The 18,763-nt window shown below is 37.4% G+C and overlaps 1 protein-coding gene across 3 annotated transcripts in view; it reads left to right on the top strand.

The window, feature by feature from the left end:
* The first annotated feature begins 1,771 nt into the window (after positions 1–1,771).
* SMC5 (structural maintenance of chromosomes 5) overlaps positions 1,772–18,763 on the top strand; it is a 41,242-nt gene continuing 24,250 nt past the window's right edge. For 2 of the 3 annotated variants that reach the window (XM_050986851.1, XM_050986850.1), the window contains exons 1-9: positions 1,772–1,954; positions 3,214–3,355; positions 4,435–4,487; positions 6,608–6,770; positions 7,958–8,092; positions 8,695–8,835; positions 12,697–12,858; positions 17,128–17,199; positions 17,983–18,238. In XM_050986851.1, the coding sequence (XP_050842808.1) occupies positions 1,854–1,954; positions 3,214–3,355; positions 4,435–4,487; positions 6,608–6,770; positions 7,958–8,092; positions 8,695–8,835; positions 12,697–12,858; positions 17,128–17,199; positions 17,983–18,238 (1,225 nt within the window). In that variant the 5' untranslated portion in view covers positions 1,772–1,853. Of the gene's footprint in view, positions 1,955–3,169; positions 3,356–4,434; positions 4,488–6,607; positions 6,771–7,957; positions 8,093–8,694; positions 8,836–12,696; positions 12,859–17,127; positions 17,200–17,982; positions 18,239–18,763 lie in introns of all 3 variants that reach the window. The other variant, XM_050986852.1, reaches the window with a different exon arrangement.

Here is an 18,763-nt window from a genome sequence, read left to right as displayed (position 1 = left end):
CAAACTTCAATTTTATGGTGAGACAAAAAAATATTCTATCAGCTCTGTGCAAATGGGAAACTCCTCATACAATAATTTCTGTCCTGGACACATATTTATTTACTATTTTTAATTTTCTTCACTGCTGCAGTAGCTGTACCAGTACAACATGACAGTACCATTTAAATCCAGCATGCTAATTAAATTCTGCTGTAAGTGGGGCAAAGAGCAGTTCTTTTGAGACTTGCCATACCAGGCCTGTTCAATGTCTGAAAATTCTTCAAAAGCTAGTGAAAACCTTACAAATAATTGCTTTGATCCCAGTTGTGTCACAATCTGTAAAATGGAAATTAAAAAACCTTGAAAAGCAGCCATAATGCCCCAAGCTTGGGGTAATGGGCTTGTATTTGATTGCCATAAATGTAGCTTTGTGCTGGACTGGAACCCAGCTTTTCCTGAGATCAGTGTAAAGCCTTTTTATTGTCTTCCTGTTCAGTACTGTCCTTATGTTTAATATTGGTTTTATTCTATAAATATTGTCCCATTCATTTTCATTTTAGCATTATCCTTATTAATTTCCAAAAAGAGGGGCAAATTCAGATCTCATTTAGAAATTACTCACTCATTTCTCACCAACAGAAATCCAGGATAACAACTGTTAATAAAGTGTCACTGTTATTCTGTCTTTGTAAAGTAAATGAAATGGTATTCTGACTGTGGTGTCACACCAAAATAAACCTAATGCAAACTTCACTTTACAATCATGAATATTAACAAAGACAGCTCAACAAGCACTAAAAGACCTGGCATTTTGTCCACCTGGATGTGAGCAGAGCTTGCCAGTGTGACTGCCCTCACTTAGGAGGGCCACTGCTCCAAAGGAGCAGCGGTGTAAAGGCAAAGCCTGTAGAGAGAACACTCCACTTGCAAAGTGACGGACACACTGAATCCTGTTCCATCTCTCATGTTTTGAGAGAGAAAACCTGACTCTCATCCCACCTCAAAGAAAAGAGGAGCTGTCTGTTGTGGTGCATTCCCCGGCCACACTCCTCGGTCTGGGCCATTTAGGAATTCTCCTGAGGCCTCAGCCTTGATTCCTGTCTTCTGGGCTCACCCTTGAGCTGACCAGAAACACCCGGGAACTTCTTGTCTGACAAGCCATCTTGGAGTGTTATTTACCTGAATCGTGGAATCACGGAATTGCTAGGGTTGGAAGGGAGCTCTGGAGATGAGCTATTCCAACCCAAGGGTCACCTACAGCAGGACACAGGAATGTGTCCACGGGGGGCCTGAATGCCTCCAGAGAGGGAGACGCCACAACCTCCAGGGGAAGCCTGTTACAGTGCTCTGCCCCCTCAATCTTCTCGTGTTGAGAAAAGCTATTGAGCTTCACTTTATGGCCGTTGCTCCTCATCCTGTCGCAGAACACCACTGAAGAAAGTCTAGCAACCTCCTCTTGGCAACAGCCTTTCAGATAGTTGTATGCATCAATGAGAGATTCCCCCTCAGTCTTCTCCAAACTATTCGCGCCCAGCTGCTCGTCACGTCGTGACCGTACGCAAGGAACGCGGCGGCGAAAGGCCCGCACGGGCAGCGGAACGCGGGGCTCGGTGCCGCCCCAGGCCGGCCGCACGCAGGGAACACGGGCTGCAGCACCGCGCCCCAGGCCAGCCCCACGCAGAGTTCAGCCGCTCCTACCGCCCCAGCAACAAGGGCCGCAACGCCCCGCCCAGCCTCGCCGGCCAATGGGCGCCGGCACTCCCGGCCAATGAGAAGCTTTAGGACGGTTTAGTCCCGCCCCTTTAGGCAATCGGTCCGAGCGCGCGGCGCAGGCTTGCCCCCAAGGAGGAAGGAGGGGTGGCCTGGGGGGAAGCATGGCGGCGGCGCGGGAAAAGGGGAAAGCTGCGAAGCGTGCTGAGTCCAAGTTGTCCTTTGTACCGGGCTCCATCGTCAGGATCTTAATGGAGAACTTTCTGTAAGTGAGCGGGGGGCGTTTCTTCCCCCTTGAGCTGCCGCGGCCTGCTCCTTCCGCCCCGCCGTAGAGGGGCCTTAGCCGCGGAACGGGGTCGCGCGAGTACCGAGGGCTGGAGGAGGGAGTGCGGGAAGCGGTGTTCCAGGGAAGGTGTTGTCTTACTTGGCGTGGGGAGCTGGTTGACACTGCTGTGTGGATTACGAATCCCAGAGGTTGTCACCTTCCCTGGCAGCGCGTTCCCCGGTGCTGGCTAGCCTTGCCTAGAGGCGTTGGCTCCTGTCGGCCGTGCAGCCCCTGCGTACTCTGTGTCTCTGAGGCAGGTGGCTGCCAAGCACTGGAGAAGGGGAGATTGCAGAAGGTGCTCGTAGGGCAGTTGCCATAGGCCTTGAGACCCATTAGGATGAAGTGTCTGTGGTCTTTGCACGTGTTTTACACCTGCAGTGCACTGCGAATACCATGGGTTTTGGATGCATTTGGACCAGCAGAAGTTGTTGCACCATTTTCTTACGGGTCCATGCTAGCCTTGGAAATGTTCAGTAGTGTAGTGCATGAGTCACCTGTTAGGTGTTAATTGAACCCTCAGTGATAGTAGTTCAGTCCTCTTTAAGGCTTCATATATCTTCTCTTCCACAAGTACATGGTTTATAGTATTGCATTGCCATCGACTGCTTTGTACTCCTCTTTTGTGGTAGTGTTTCAGCTCTCTGTGTTTGGCACATTACAGCAATAGAGTGATTCATCAAATAATTCTTTATAAATTTTGGGTGTTAGCTTGATACGAGTTTGCATGGGTGAGTTTGGTCTCTTCCCATAGTTACTGTTGCAGTAGGCATTCTGGATGCACATGATGAAAGATGTCTAATGCAGTTAGAAAAAAAAAAAAACGAACACTAGAGATGAGCAGAACGCTGCTGCATGATCCGTTTAGTGTCTTCTTTTTGATGCATAAAATTAGACCCTAGTAAGTTTATTTTAAAAGTTATCCTCCTATTTCTGGATTTTATTCTTCACAGTCACTGATTTTCAAGGAAGTTCTGGTGAGTACTCTGGCTGGTGGGAATGTCTTTCCTGGTCTTTCACTGAAATGTTAGTTTTCACTCTTGAGACTTTCTTATAAAATGGTGTTTCACGATTGAGTCTAGGTGAGGTAATTGTATCTTTAATAAAGTAATGAAATGTTTCTAAGCAAATTCCTTTTTTTTTCTTTTTTTTTTTAAGGTAATATAGTGGTTTAAAATTCAAAAATTTACTGTACTTTCCAGGACATACACTATCTGTGAAGTACGTCCAGGGCCCAACCTGAACGTGGTTGTAGGTGCTAATGGCACAGGCAAGTCAAGCATTGTTTGTGCCATCTGCCTGGGACTGGCTGGAAAACCTTCTTTCTTAGGGCGAGCTGATAAGGTAATTACGAGCTTTTGTAATTTTCATAGTTACTCTGAATTGCTTTCAGAGCGCTGTCTAGCAGAGGATAGGGGGAAAGACTCTGCTTTGATTTGCTTTACTTTTATAAAAAGTAAGGCATCTGAATTGAAGAGTAACCTGGTCCAGAGACAAAAGAGAGTTATTTTAATTAACTTCTTGCTGTCTTGTATAAATTATGAAATGAAAACACCTAAATTGTAGGGCAGTCTGAGTCAGCTAGAGATTTTATTTGAAAATGGCTAAGTGTCCACAGTGGGGTAGAAAAATGCCACTTAATGGCCTAAACATTTGATGAGAAGTTACCAACTAAAGGAGAAATAGACAAAGTCTAAAATAAATTCCAAAATACACAGTATCTCTAGAAATAACCTACTCACTAATGTGTTTTGAAAATTCAGCTGAAAGCATAGAGGCACTGATCTTTGATTTAAATGAGATTTGGATTGCTGTACTGTTTTTACTGTCTAGATATGCCTTGACACTCTAGTAGGAAGTTAATATCTTGACATTTTCAACTTTTTTTGCGCTTGCTTTCTTGGATATTCTCATGGGGTGCAATTTCTCTGAGTAGGTTTGGAGCAATGAATCTGGGTGCCTGAATGATTACATATATTCTCTTGAAGCTGCTCAGTCATAAGCAAATGGGAATATGGGAATTGCCTGCATCCAGTATTGTTGGTATTTCTCTTTACTTCTCATGATGTATTTTCATGCTATTAGAGTTGTCAGTTCTAGTACAGGTACTCAGCAGTGTCTTTTCGCTTGTCTTTTTCCCCAAATTCGCGGGAACTTCTTCCTGTCTGTGGATCTGCTGATTATAATTTGTTCACTTTTGGACGCTGAAGTTGACCAGAAGTTGTTAACTTGTGGAGGAGGTTCTAATGCTGGTGGTGGAGGGATAGTAGTGTCTTCCTTTATTTTTAGTTAGTGCTTTATTTTGCTTTTAATTGTGAGTTTTCAATAAAATACATCGTTAAATAGCTCCATTTTACAAATGTGTATTCTTGTAAGATAATACATTTTATTTTGCAATAACAACTTGTAAATTAATTTTGTAGATCGGTCTGTTTGTGAAGCAGGGGTGCATGAAAGGCACAGTGGAAATTGAACTGTAAGTAGTAAAATTGTTTCCTCATGTGCTTTTAATTGGATCATTTCCCCACACAATCATTCACAAACTTGTGAGAAAAAAATTTGTTGTGCAGAGGTCTGTCTTTAAGCTTAATTTGTCCTTTTTTAATTCCCACAGGCTTCACAACATAAAGTTGTATAATTATCACACAAGAAATAAGCAGTGGTGGCTACTCTTGATCTCACTTTCTGAAGCATTTCACATTGTCTTAATGTACAAAAAAATGCATAGAAAAAGATAGTTCTATATAGTCTGTTTAGCCTTTAATTACATTTAAGGTTCTGATGATTTAGTCACTACTGCCATCACTACCTGGCCATTGGAATTCTTTTCATTAAAGAAAAAAGACAAAAGTCTTAAGGTTTAAAACAGAGTGATCTGCCTTCACTTTCTTATACTGATGCTGCTGGTAGGAGGGGCTTGCCTACATTCTCACTGAAAGCATCACATATGGATTGAAAAGAAGTAAAATTAAAGATCTGACTAATTCCACGTAATGCAGTCTTGTAGGTAAGCTGTTGCAAAACAGAGCAACTGGAAATCTTTTGGACTTAAAATTCCATTAGTAGCTTATGCATAGGGCAATACTACATGCATCTTTTTTTGTGGATGCTATGGCACAGGTGATTTTAATAAGCCTTAGCCTAGTCTGTTGGCCTGAATGAAAGAGAAAATAGAGATAGTCATCTGATTCATAAGCTGTGTTAATTTTCATAACAATTGGCCACCCTGATCAGAATTTTAGGGAAAATTTATTTTCTCTGAAAAGATAATTTTATTGAGGGAAAAAAAGATACCACAGCAGGCCTCGGAAAAATTTTTGTTTGTCTATTATTGTGGGAATGATCAAGTAAGACCTTCTTTAGGGATTGGCCAGGCAGTATGTTCAGGAGATAGGATGTCTTTCCGGTAGATGGTGTGCTTGTTTTAACATAAGTATATTGAAATGTTTCTTGAAATTCTGGAGAGAATCTTGCAATGTGTGAAGATTTAACATTTCATAGCTCATTAGACCTAGCATGTCATGGTTGCAGTGTAGTTGAGTCCTTTGATTGGTAGAAAGTGTTTAAATAGAACATCTAGGTTGGGAGACCAATGATGCAGATGATTGCATTTTTGACAGGAACTAAAAATTGAAGTTTTATAGGCATGTGTTGCCTTTGTTGAATTTGACACTTGAAATTTAGCTAAACCCAAGGTATGATAGTAAAATGATGTTATTTTAGTGAAAGAAAAGAGTATGGCTTTGTAGGTCTTTGGAAGGAAGTCTCATAAATTAAAATGAGGCGATGCAGGAAGTAGTAGTTCAGTAATCAAGAAACAGGATCATATCCCTGTGGTGCTTAGTCCAAACACCAGCAGCAGATGCGTACTCACTTGAGTGAACTTCATTCTTAAATGTCTTGAGGTACATGGCCACTCTGCAAGTCTGTATTCTCCATCCTTAAGAGTGTGCTTAACAGGCACTCGGCAATTTTTAAGTCAAAATGGTAAACCAAAATTCCAGAAGTTTGACTTAGTTGTTATTGCTGCATGTTGACCAGACTAAATTTTTGAAAATAGGTATGGAGCTAGAAAACTAAATTAAAATGAATATCTCTTCTGTGGTTTTTAAAAGCAGAAAATTAAAATAAGTTTTTTTGTGTTGTATGCTATTTTTTTCTCTAATTGAGTGTATATGCACAGCTTACTGATGTGTTTCTGTGTACTAATACTTGAAAATGTACTGTACCTCCTTCACACCAATTTTAAAACTTACTAAATGTCATACAGATTATGCTTTTATAGAAACTGTTCATATTTTTAACAACTTTAAAGTATTTCTTACATTTGGCATGAGCATCTCATTTATATAAGTAACTTCTGAGTTAAGATTCGCAGATATTATTTATGTTTCCTATGTGAGTTTAGTTCATCACTGAAGTACTGGATGTTTTCTGAATCGTGAAAACAACAATCTCATGCTACTGTCCAGTTAATTTGGATTAAATATTTAGCTGTTTATAAATTCTAAGAGTACTTTGATACTGGGTAACCTTTGAAGGTGTAACACTTTTCAGGTGTTCTTGAAAGTGTAAACACTTCTTTCTATCAATCAGGTTTAAGTCACCAAATAATATTATTATCACACGTGAGATTCATGTGCTGAACAACACATCAGTGTGGTTTCTCAATGGAAAACCAGCAACATTGAAAACAGTAGAAGAACAAATTGCAGACTTTAACATCCAGGTGGACAATTTGTGCCAGTTTCTTCCTCAGGTATGAATCAATTTTGAAAGGTGCAAATGGAGTGCTGTGCTTTGAGAAGATTTTGTTGCTGGTTAGCTTTAGCAGCACTTTGCCTAGTTCAGTGGGACAGCACAAAGAACAAGAGGGTTGAGGCAGTGAAAGGAAGAAGGAGTTGTGTTACCTTTAAAGCTCACTAATAGGACAGTTTTATACCTGTTGACTCTGAAAGGAAAGATGCTGATGTTCCCTGTCTTCGTGTTCAAGTAGCAGCACTTGGTAATACAGCCTTTCTGTTAATGTTAGCGGTTTGTTGAGCATAGTGGCTGAAATATGTGTACGATTGAATTATGTAAGAGTAAAACCATCCTGATGGAAAGTAAGTCTTAAAGGGGAGAGATTAAAGAATGCTACTGGCAGTTTTTGTAATTGAATGCGCATTCAAGCAGGTCAGGATTCCTGTGTAGAGAGCTAAGTTGCCTCACACTGCACCTTAAAGTTGTGACAGGTTCCTTCCCAGCTCATGTGGATCATCAGGAATGGTAGTGAAAGGAACCCTTATCAGAGCCTAGCCATGGGGTTATTGTTGAATTCAAGAAGACATGCAGAAGAGCATTAAAGTTTAGAAAGCTAATACTGCAGAAATAAAAATATACCAGGTGGCGTACCTTTAATTTTCACCTACATACAGTACTTGTTTGGAACTTCCAGCATACTCTGGTAAAACACCTTTGTATTTAAAAGGACTTTTTCTCTTTAGTACGTAAGTGTCAGTTCAGTCAGTATTACAGTGTTGATAGTTCTGGTTTATTTGTTCTCTCCCGGTGGATCAACAGCAAGCACACTTCTTGCATCAGTCTCAATTTTGAGCTCCTCTGCTCAACAGAGTATTTCAGTATTTCAACAGAAATACTTCCAATAGCCTTGTCTGCCAGCTTTAATAATATCTTCTATGTGGCTTAACTTTCGAGTTAGTCATAGTATTTATACTGCAAAAGATTTATGCTGCAAGGCTGCTTCAGCATCCTGAGAACATATGCTCTGGAAGGCTTGGTGGCTACTCCATGAGATGGTCATTAACTATGACAGAGTTATTTAGCTTAGAACTGTAAGTCAGGTGATGTTCTTGACAAGTATGTTTCAGTGTATAAATCCAGTATTACTGTATTGCACTGTTCTAGCTAATCCTATATTTTTTATAACTTCTTAAAATTTTGTAGGACAAGGTTGGAGAATTTACAAAATTGAGTAAGATTGAGTTGCTCGAAGCCACTGAAAAGTCCATTGGTTCTCCGGAAATGTACCAGTTTCATTGTGAACTGAAAAATTTCAGAGAAAAGGAAAGAGAACTAGAGGTAAATATGTTCTTTAGACAGCAGTGAATGTAGGAAAAGTGAAATAAATTTTACCCTGACATATAATAGAATTAGAAAGTGGTATTTATTTACAAAGTCTTTGTTAAGTTGATTTTACCAAATAATGTTCATCTTCTCTCAGAACTCATTCACTCGGACACTCACATGCCTGTAAGTATGAAGATGTATGCATATGGTCCAGACCCAAAAGATGAAGGATGCCTGTTGTCAAGTTCTCCTTTCTTTGGGATTTTTGACTGTCAACAACTTTCCTAGACAGATATTTTATGTCTTTATAAGTCATTGGCTTATGAACAAGCATGGTCCTTTGCTTTAGTGTTGCTCACTTCCCCAAAAATGAAAAGACAGACAAAAAGGAAAACGACCAGTGTTCTGGGAACAATGTCTATCCTTAGCCATACAGGCTATTCTTTTAATCCTTTGTTCTCCTGTTCATGTAGTTTTGGATGGTTCCCCTCTAGTTACTGCTGTACTAAAATGTCTCCTCTGATGTTAAATTTCTGCTTTAATGTACAGGTGAGATGTAGACTATTTTCTGGGAAATATTTAGAAACTGTAAAACCTGAAAATATGTATTACAGAGCTTGTGCAGAGAAAAAACCGCTTCATTGGAGAAAATGAAACAGAGGGTTGAACGGTACAAGCAAGATGTTGAAAGATACCATGAATGCAAGCGACATGTAGACTTAATAGAGATGCTTGAGAGGAAAAGGCCGTGGGTGGTAAGTGTAATTTCCAATGTTTTTCTCACTTAACCTGTTTTCTGTAAGACTGTGAAATTAGAACTATAGGCCAAAAGTTGCTTTAGAAGAAGTGTGACTGGAGTAATTTGAATATTATTGCTTAATGCTTAGTGCAAGCAGGCCAGTTCTTGAAATTCTGTTCTTGATCTAACTGTGATGTTTGCTTACATACGTAGCTGCATAGGTTGCTTCAGAAGTAGTTCAGACAGTCCTGCACAGTTAGGAAAGCCAGTAGTGCAGGCCAAGAACAGTACTCCTTTTATTCTGTGCAGAGACAAGTGGTTTAAGCTCTAGTAGACAGCTCTGCCTGCTTCTTCAGCTGTAACTTTTTTTACTTTTTTTGTTAAAAAATTTTTAGAGGTTATGTTCCTCTTAATTTATTAGTTGAAGTTTAGTGTGCATGACAGACATGTGACGGAATTTAAGTTGCCAATCTCAAAAATATTAGCATTTGGACAGAAAAATATTTAAACCCATTTGAAAGAACCTAGAGTAAAGAGCAGATGATTTATATAAATTAAAGTAAGTATTTCTGAGGAGCCCTTTAATACTACCTAATTTAGTGTTGAATGATCAGTCAGTTTAAATGATTCTAAACAGTTCAAACTGATGGAGATTTCAGTTTATTGAAACAATATGTTGTCTTGTTTTCAAGCTTAGAATTAATGATACTATATATAAAAATATAGAGTTAATGAAATACAGGTATAGAACTTCCAGAGAACTTGATATACTACTCATGAAGAATGCAGAAAACTTACTTTTGCAATTTGCATATAACGAAGCCTCACATGACTATGCAAAGAGCATTATGGCCTTTGCATCTTGAGCAACTGAGAATCCCATCGCTGCCTTCAAATCATCTTGCCAGCAGCAGAGGGATTTAGGATTAGCAATTTAAATAGATGGATGGTGGTCGGTGTTAAGGAAGTAGGGTATACATTCTTTGATGTCAGTACTTGCTGAATGGTGCGAGTTTTTTCTTATATGTGTTAGCTTGGTGTTGCAAAAGAAATGTAGACTGATGCTGATTGTTTTCTGCTGTAAGATACTTTCTTATACAGAGCTCTAAAGGCTTGCTAGACACTGGTAGAGGAAGACTAAGCTAATGATTTTATCTGCTGTCAATTAAGTTGCCTTCTATAAATTAGATAACATTGCTGTTAGTTATGTGATGCTTCAGCAAGTTGAGTCAGACTTTGCCTGACTAAGCACCTTACTTCCACTGCTGTCTTCTAGACAGTTTATATTGCTCAGTATGTTAAAGGCTTTTAGTGGTTGCAGTCAGTTAACTGTAACTTTTTGGCCACTGAATCCATGGAAACAAGTGTGTTTTGACACCTTGGTATAGTTGTGATTGACAGTACAGAATCAGTAGTATATACTAGATACAGGGAAAAGAGAAGAGAACTGGAGGTAAATGTGTACTTTAGAGATGCTGAGAGCAGTGACTATAGGGAAATTTTAATAAATTTTAACACGAGATCTTTCACGTACTTAATTTACATTTGAAATCTAAGGAAATTGACGTAATTGTTTTACTAGGTAGAGGATATCTGAATTACAGGCTGTAATAAATTTCACATTCTGTTGCTGTTTTGTGATTCATTAAACTGTGACAGAATTTTTGGTATTCTGTTACATTGCAAAATACCAAGCTCTTTCTAAAAGAAGAATTGTATTGTTCTACAAGAGCATGGGGTGTTTTTGTTGTTTTGACCTAGCACTGTGTTTAGTCCTAAGAATAAATTGGTGGTTTGTATTTTAAAATGAGGTTTACTGAAGTTGAGAATAGTATGGGAGTTTATTCTTTCTGTGGATTAACCAAGCAGAGTAGCTATACCTGACCTTTCAGGTCAGCTGGAAGGCAGATGTATAAACACTGCATGACATTGTGAAATAGAGAAACAGACAGCCTGGAAATATGATAGCTCAAATATTACATTAGACTGTTTTTTAATTGTAGAGGAAAAGAGGAAGTCTAGTGATGAGCTTTTTCATCTTCTGATCACTGTTGAAGTGCATTTTAATTCTGAAGACTCAGCTGCTTTTTGCCTGAGGAACATGTTTTTGTCAAGCGATTTTTTTTTTTTCCCCCGTAGATAGTGACAACTGCTTTTCTATGTGGAGAATTATACCACCATTTTCACATATATTTATGTCTAATAAGTTTTTGAACATATACTTTAAGTTCCATAGAATTCCATCGTTCCTGGAATCATATCATGTAGTTTTGAAAATGTGTTTTGGTCAAGCTATGTCCATTCTTCTTTTCCTCCCCTCACATTTACAATTAAGAAAAACATTGTTTTAAGATGCAAATATCTCTTGAGAAAGCTGAAATGCTTTGGGAGTTCTGCAGGTCTTTAGTGGAGTGCATAATTACAAACATTAAAGTTTCTTGAGTACAGATACACAAGATCTCTGTATTTTGTTAAAGTCAGATTTTCTTTAAGTATTAAAAGGATTTGCTGTGTAAAAATCATGTCATGACAGTTCTGTGGAACTTGCTTGTACTTTTTATTTGTGGAATCTGAAGTTTAATTGTACATGAGTGCATTTGCTTTAATCTTGAAATAAAAAGCCTTATTTAGAACAGAGCTAAATTCTAAGCTTAATCTTTCGGCTAAATGAAAATATAATCTTTATAACTTTGTAAAAGTGGCTACTGACTGTACTTCACAGAATTACAGCAGCTTTCATCAAGTACTTTTTGACTTTATGAAAAAGATAACTGTCAAGAAAGACCTTAGATTTATCTGTGATTCATCAGGTTAGTTAAGTAACAATGAAAAAATGGTAGCACATAAAGCAAATTCATCTGTTAAAAGTAGCTTCCAGGTGGTCTTCATGTAACATTATTATTACTATCACTGTTAATATTGTAATAATAACCTCCAGGGCTTGGAATAAACTAGGCATATGTTCTGAATTAGGTGCAAAGTCAAACAGCCTTCCCTTCCTCTGTCCCCCTGCATATATGAATCTAGTCCTCTCTCTGGACCTCTGAACATCTTTTTTTCTCATGAACCCTTCTTAGTCGTGGAATGTATTGTTCTCATATGTTGCTTAGTTTGGAGGGGCTGAGGAGAGGTTCCCCTTCTTTTTGTCCTTCCTTTTTTTAATGTTTTTTCTCTCCAGAGGGTATAACACACACAGAAAAATCGCTAATAAACTCCCTTAGCTTAAACTACTTTCTCTACAAAATTCCCATCTTCTTGAAGTGGAGGTTCGTGGTCACCCTACTGCTTACCATCTCTTTTCTCTCATGAATGTGTCTTGAGTTAAACTTGCTAGATAGCAATGGCTTTGGTGTTTTTGATGTGTTGTGGAGTTTTTGTTTCCCAAAAGTATGTTCCACTCTGTTCCCTTGGTTTACTTCAGCAGTGGTTGTTTCTGTTACTTGCTCTAATGATCTATCCAGCTCATTTCCTTTTCTTCTCCCAAAATTGTCTGTGGTTATTTGCTCCTTAGCTTTTAGACTCCTATGTAAGTAGTCTCAAACTATGAACAGAGAGGGGCTAAGGAGTTTTTTCCATGAGCTCACGTGAACTTGGAGACAATGTAATTGCAGACAAATTGGTTGTTTCTTCTGCTAGCTGAATTGCATATTATTTAAGAAGTACTAATAATGTTATATTAATATTATAATTAATAATCCCTACAACTCTCTATCATTGGAACTAGTAACAGTATTAATTACATAGTTGCTCTAATACTAGTTTCTGAAAGAGATATTTTTCTAAAACTCATGAGTGGTTAAATAAAATCTTTGGACCATATAAAACACTACAATAGAATACAGCAGTTTTTTATTCTTTTACTTTCAACTCCTCCAAGGAATATGAAAATGTTCGTGAACAGCATGAAGAAGTAAAACAGTGCCGAAACCAAGTTAAGAAAGAACTGAAGTCTCTGAGAGAAATGCAGGCCCCATGGACAAGAAAAATCCAAGAAGCTCAAGAAAATTTAAACAATCTGGATATGAAAACCAGAGATAATGTAGGTATTGAAGTTCTTGTTTAACATAGGTAATATTTCAGGTGCTCTGGTTTTGCTTTGTGAAATGTGAAGTAATAACCTCTTTTTTCCTAGTGTGTCATAATGATGTTTCAGCAGAAATTTTCCTGAAGCACCTGTGCCCTTGGTTCTCAGTATCTTCTCTGTCTGTTCAAGTAATATGTTCCTTAGTAAACCTGTAGTAGCAGTTCTTCAGTCTAGTCTTGGTTTTGTAAAAGCAAATCTTAAAATTTCTCTTCGTTGTACATAAAAAATCTGCTGGGGTGTAATGTTAATAGCTTCCCCAAGTTAAGTACTTCCATTAAATTAGATGGCTGTTTTCATCTGTTCTGGGTTTGGGTTTGTGGGATGCTTTCTCCTCTTATCTTCTTGAAATGTGGTTTATTTAAGGTAAATTACAACTTACTGGCCTAAAAGCATTCCTCTAATAATGAACATAATTGCATAAGTAGGATTTGATTTTTTTATTAGACAATAATCTTCCATGAGTTGTGAATATTTTTATGCATAAGAGAATTAATGGTTAACCTACTGATATGTTACAGTTTATGTAAGTTTTTTGAACAGCACTCTTCCTGGGTTTATGGAAAAATATTATTTCCATATGAAAAATAAGAGTACTGTAATTTCCTGCAGGATTTTGACTAGTATTTACTATTCTGACTGCAGAAGTCATTGTGTGTATAAGTTGCACAAATTTGTAGTGGATAACCAAAGTTAAATGATCACATGAGAATGTTTGTTTGCTGCAGTGTGTTCTGTTTGAAGGTAAGTGACCCGCTCAGAAGAGTTGATGTGGAGACATGTGACACCTGTAAAGGACTGCTATGTTGAAACATTTTGTAGCATGGGGGTCTGAAACTTCATTGGCGTTTACTACACTGTGAGTTAATAAACTAGTTATGTGCTTCCTCAAAAAAAAAAAAAAAAGCCAAAACACATGCCCTTGCCCCAAACAAAAAACAAACCCAAAACTAGATGAGAAAGACCAGACAAAAAACTCCTACAGATTGTTGTTCACAACATTGTAGGGTTTTTTTGTGATAAACACTACACCAACATTAGGAAGCACTCAAGTACCTCATATTTTAATAAAATTCTTTAGTAAAAGTATTTAGGTTTTGTGTCCTACAGTATTGCAAGAGTTTATTATGCTGTTAAGTAAAATACCTCAGTGTTCCAAAATGTTGCAGTCTTACTGCTGTTGCTTTTTTTGCTTTTTTTTTTTTTTTTTTTTTTTGTCTGGTTGGGCTTTTTGCTTTGAAGGTTTTTGTTGTTTAAAGGTAGGTGTACTTTATTAGAGAAAAGTTAGATCTGGAAAATTGAAGTTGGTTTTCATAATACAAAAATTCCTTCATGCTTGTGAATTGCTAAATTTTCTTCTCACTGCTTGGTCTTATCATGTTAGATTTTACTTGTATGTATTAAGCTACTGTGTTTTTTTTAAACTGGGAGCAGTTCTGCTTAATCATTGGTACCACTGTCCTTGGAAGTATTGGGCTGTTTTCATATAAAAGTAATCTTTCTTGTTTGTTTCGATGACAAACAGTGATCATTTTAGTTTTAACTTGGAGGGAGCTTGCTCAGCATAGGCACTTCCTACAAAACAATAGAAGAAAGCCTGAGAGAATGTTCGAGATGATGCATTTATACTCTTCAATCAGCATATTTTTCTTTTCAATCTAAATTTGTTGAGTAAAGCTTTCATATACTGTATATTCAAAAGGTTAACTGTGTGCTAATTAATTATTAATTCAATTCATAAATTAAATAAATTATGTCTGGCAGTTGGATTAGGTACATTTATTTTACAGTATTCCAGTAGCCAAAAATACAGGAAGAAGAAAAGAGGATAAATTGGAAATAAGTAATTTATAGAAGACTTACTGAGATGCTCTAATATGTCTTTCCAGTGATGAGTTACAATTTTGTATTTTATTCATAACTAATACTATTCTGTATGTGGTATTATACTAAGACACTTCCAAACCTGTTTTTTCTGATGTTAAATGATATGTTCAGGTCTAAATTGAATGATAATTTTTTTTGTCTTGAGCTTAGAGTCCAGAATTGCGGAAAAATAAGTAGGGAATGTATTATATATGTGGTTATGGCATTAGCTATTTGCAAGATACCAGGCAAGTTAAGAAGATCTTAGAGATGCATTGCTGCTTTCTGAACTTTCATGACAGTACCTTTTTTTCAGCTGCTGAAATGGATTTCCCTCACACATACTTTGAGAGTTGGGCTGTTGAAATGTCCTCAGAAAGGAGAATCAGTGCTGCTTGCATTGTCAGGAGATAGTTTTGATGTAGTATGAAAGTACAAGACTTAAGTAGCTTATAATGGCTTAAGCTGCTGTGTTGTGATTAGTTCCTCACCTTTTCACAGACTGCTTGAATTTTTTGTAATTTACAATTCTGTCTTTGTAAAAATGCAGGCATTTGGCAAGAATTTCACAGGTAAATATTGTGTAAGCCAGGAAGAGTTGATTAGTTTCAATTTGGCATTAAGGAAAAGCAGTTTAATATTTAAGTCTGCTCTATTCTGGATAACCTGCAAACCTGTAGGGAATATAATTCTCTTCAGATCCTTTGCTCCAGGCTTATATCCATTATCAAATGACTTTAATTCTGACTGCTTCTTGAGATCTTTCTCTTGACATGAGGATATATATGTGAGAGCAGAAATAACCCATCTTCATTTTGTCTTTCTTGAAGTTTGTTGGCAAAAAGCCCAGTATGGAGTTGTAGTTTTGTCTGGAAGGAGCTGAACAGCAAGGAAAGGTGGAGTAAATCTGGGAATTATGTTAATGAATATATCCAGACATGGCATGACTTTTTCTCCTCTCTCTTTATGTTAAAACCCTTTCAGTTTCTGGATTAGAATAAAAATTTTTAGTAACATTTGGTGGTTTGAGTGGTATCATGTAGAATGTGGAAGAAAGAAATGGACCTGTTTTAGAGGAAAAGTTTGAAATGGTGTGTTTTCAGAAGAGTTTCTTCAGGCTCTTTAAAGGCATTTGAAAAGACTTAACTATGTAATGCACTTTTTTAGCAATATTTAATGGCATAAAGCAGTCTTTTTTGGTTGTACAATGAAAATCATAAAGACAATTCTAGGTGTTTTGTCTGTTCTGTAGGTAGTTCTGTCTAGAAACATATAACTGAAAATACAAGGTAAATAAAAAACAATCAGTTCTTCATAGCAGTAAACTGCAAGACCCAGATGTATTTCTTCTGTGTTGCATAAACTGTCTGCATAATTCTTAAAATTTTGGGGCTTTTTTGAGGTTGGGCTAAGGAAAAAATTCTGCATAGTTTTATTTTCTCCTTTTTTCGTCCATGTTAATGTTTTCAGTGTGACTTTCCGTAGGAAGACGTTTCTTCTGCTGAGAGTGCTGTGTTGATTTCCGTGTCTGCATTGGAATTTTCTTGCAGTCTTTCCATCCTTTTGTAGTGTTCCAGTATTCTCTTCACAATGCTTCAGCCTTGAGGTTTTAGGGAAGGAGGAATTCAGTTTTCAGAGAAAGGATAGTGTACTTCCTCTGTGTTCAGACCTCAGCTGTGTGGATGCCTAGGTGGCTTGACCTAATAAAACATGCTCTGAGAAAGGATGGGACTGCGTGTTGCCAAGAAATTCCTTCCAACTTATATTGTTTGTCTGCTCTATAGAAGCTGAGGATAGAGAAGGAGCAGAGACATGGATGCCCGCACATGAGCCAACAAGTTGTCAAGCTCAGTTGTGTAGGATCTAGCTCTAGCACAATGCATTTCAGACGTAGGATGACTTGGACAAAACCTGGTTTGGCCATCCTGTGTCTAGGAGCTTAAGCCTTGCTCACTCTTTAGTATCACCTTTCTTTGAAAAATAGCTTTGGAGCGAGAGGCAAGAACATTTTATAACTGTAGGCATCTGAATGTAACATTTGTATTGAAATCAAGGATGGAGGTATTTTAATTTCAGATTAGGAGCTTCCTCTGTGTATCATGCCAAAATATGCAGACCTATGGCTGGATGGTTGTGAACAGTACAGTATGAATGCTGTTAAGGAAGTCTTCAAAATTGCTGAAATTATACATGCTACAGATACAGTTAAGAATAAGAAATGGGTGAGGATGGCTTTGTCAGTAGTAAAATGGGGAGTAAATACTTAGTTATGCATATACAAGATGTTATTCAAAATCTGACTACTTTTCACAAATGTAACTGAATTTATGACTGTAAATTTAAATATCTTGCTGTATACAGACTGCTGAAATCAGAAGTATTTTCCAGAAATGTAAAGAGAAACAAGATGCTTTGGAGATGAAAGATAAACAGGTAAGAGTCGTGCTGACTTTTCTTGGTGTTTGTTTTTGGGTTTTTTGTCTGCTCTTCTGTTAGCAGAGTGGCAAATTTTTATGAAGATGCTGCATCTGCTTGCACTCTTCACTCCCTCCAGTACACAGTGTATCTTTAAACTCTGTCAGTCAAACAGGAATTACTAAGAGAGAGGTGTGTACTGCATATACACCTACTAAAATAGACAGTGTGTTTTGTATATATTGATAGACAGAGACATATACACACATGTGCTGTTTTTCAGGCTTTCCTTGAAAAGCTGCAGACCCTATAATGTGGGAGGCTGGGGTTACTGTATGCATCTTGCATCTTGTAAAAGACACATCCTTGCAAGGATGTGAAACTTGTCTCCTCTAAGCATTTGGTCAAGAAGTATATAGTAAGTGAAATGTATAAGTATGCAAAGTCAGAACTTCCAAGTTGTATTTGGGCTATAGATTTTACTTAATCATAGACTAAACTTCAGATGTATTAAGCAACTGTTAATCAGTTTATTAACCTTTAAGGTTCTGCTTTTGTGAAAATGGTGGAACTTCAGAAATTGATATATAGGCTTGATTATATTTTTTGCTTATGATCTTCAACTGCCATAGTGCTATTGGAACTGTATCATAGTGCTGTTGGAACTGTAACATAGGCTCTTGGGGTTTGGGTGCATGGTTATGTCAGCGTTTAATAGCAGTTGCACAGGTATCCTCAGTATTTGTTGTAGGTTTGGTATACCAAACTTTTTTTTTTGTTGGAAATATTCCAAATTTTTAGATTGAAGAAATTAATCAAGCATTCAGAATGAAAAAAGATGAAGAAACAAACAGGCAGAAGAAAATACACCAAACTCAAAATATAATAGAAGAGTGGCAGAATGAGCTGAATACAATGGCAGTCTGTGAGAATCTTCAGCCACAAATTGATGCTGTTAATACTGAGCTGAAAAAATTACAAGAAGAGAAGGCAAATATTGATAATGATGTCAGTGATCTAAGAGCAGAAAAAAACAACCAAGAGCGGGAAGAGAAAAGTAAGTTACTTAAGGTTTTTCTTTGTCATTTATTTTATTATTTTAATGAATCTGCTTGTACAGAATCTCCTTGTCCTGCTGTAGTGAAATAATTCAAGGTGTTTACTTCAAGCCTTGAAGTTGGTTTACATGTATAGCAGTCCTCTTTCTTGTTAACAGCTTTATTAAAAGTAACAACCACTTTCAAATTTGAACAAGAAGATGGAAAATTAACAATTGACCTTAAAACTATCCTTCAAAGAATCAGTATTTCTGAAATCTGGGTAAGAAGACTCCTTTGGCAGTTTGGAGGCTTGGGGGATTTTTTGGTTAAAAAGGAAGGTCTGTAGTTAGAAGGTTGTGAAAAGCAATCCCAAACCTGATGGAAAAAGCAGTTTGCTTTGAAGAGGCAGCATTTTAGCTACTTCATATATTATATGTAGTATATTAGCTGCTGATGCTGCAATTGTCCTTCTTAGGTTAATTTTAGGGAACCTCAATTCCAGGTTTTCTTTACATTATTCTGGGATTTGCAATTAGTCCTTT

This window comes from Serinus canaria, chromosome Z (assembly GCF_022539315.1).
Source record: "Serinus canaria isolate serCan28SL12 chromosome Z, serCan2020, whole genome shotgun sequence".
Taxonomy (NCBI): domain Eukaryota; kingdom Metazoa; phylum Chordata; class Aves; order Passeriformes; family Fringillidae; genus Serinus; species Serinus canaria.
The sequence above is the reverse complement of the archived record's forward strand: the minus strand, read 5'-3'. Positions and strand labels throughout refer to the sequence as shown.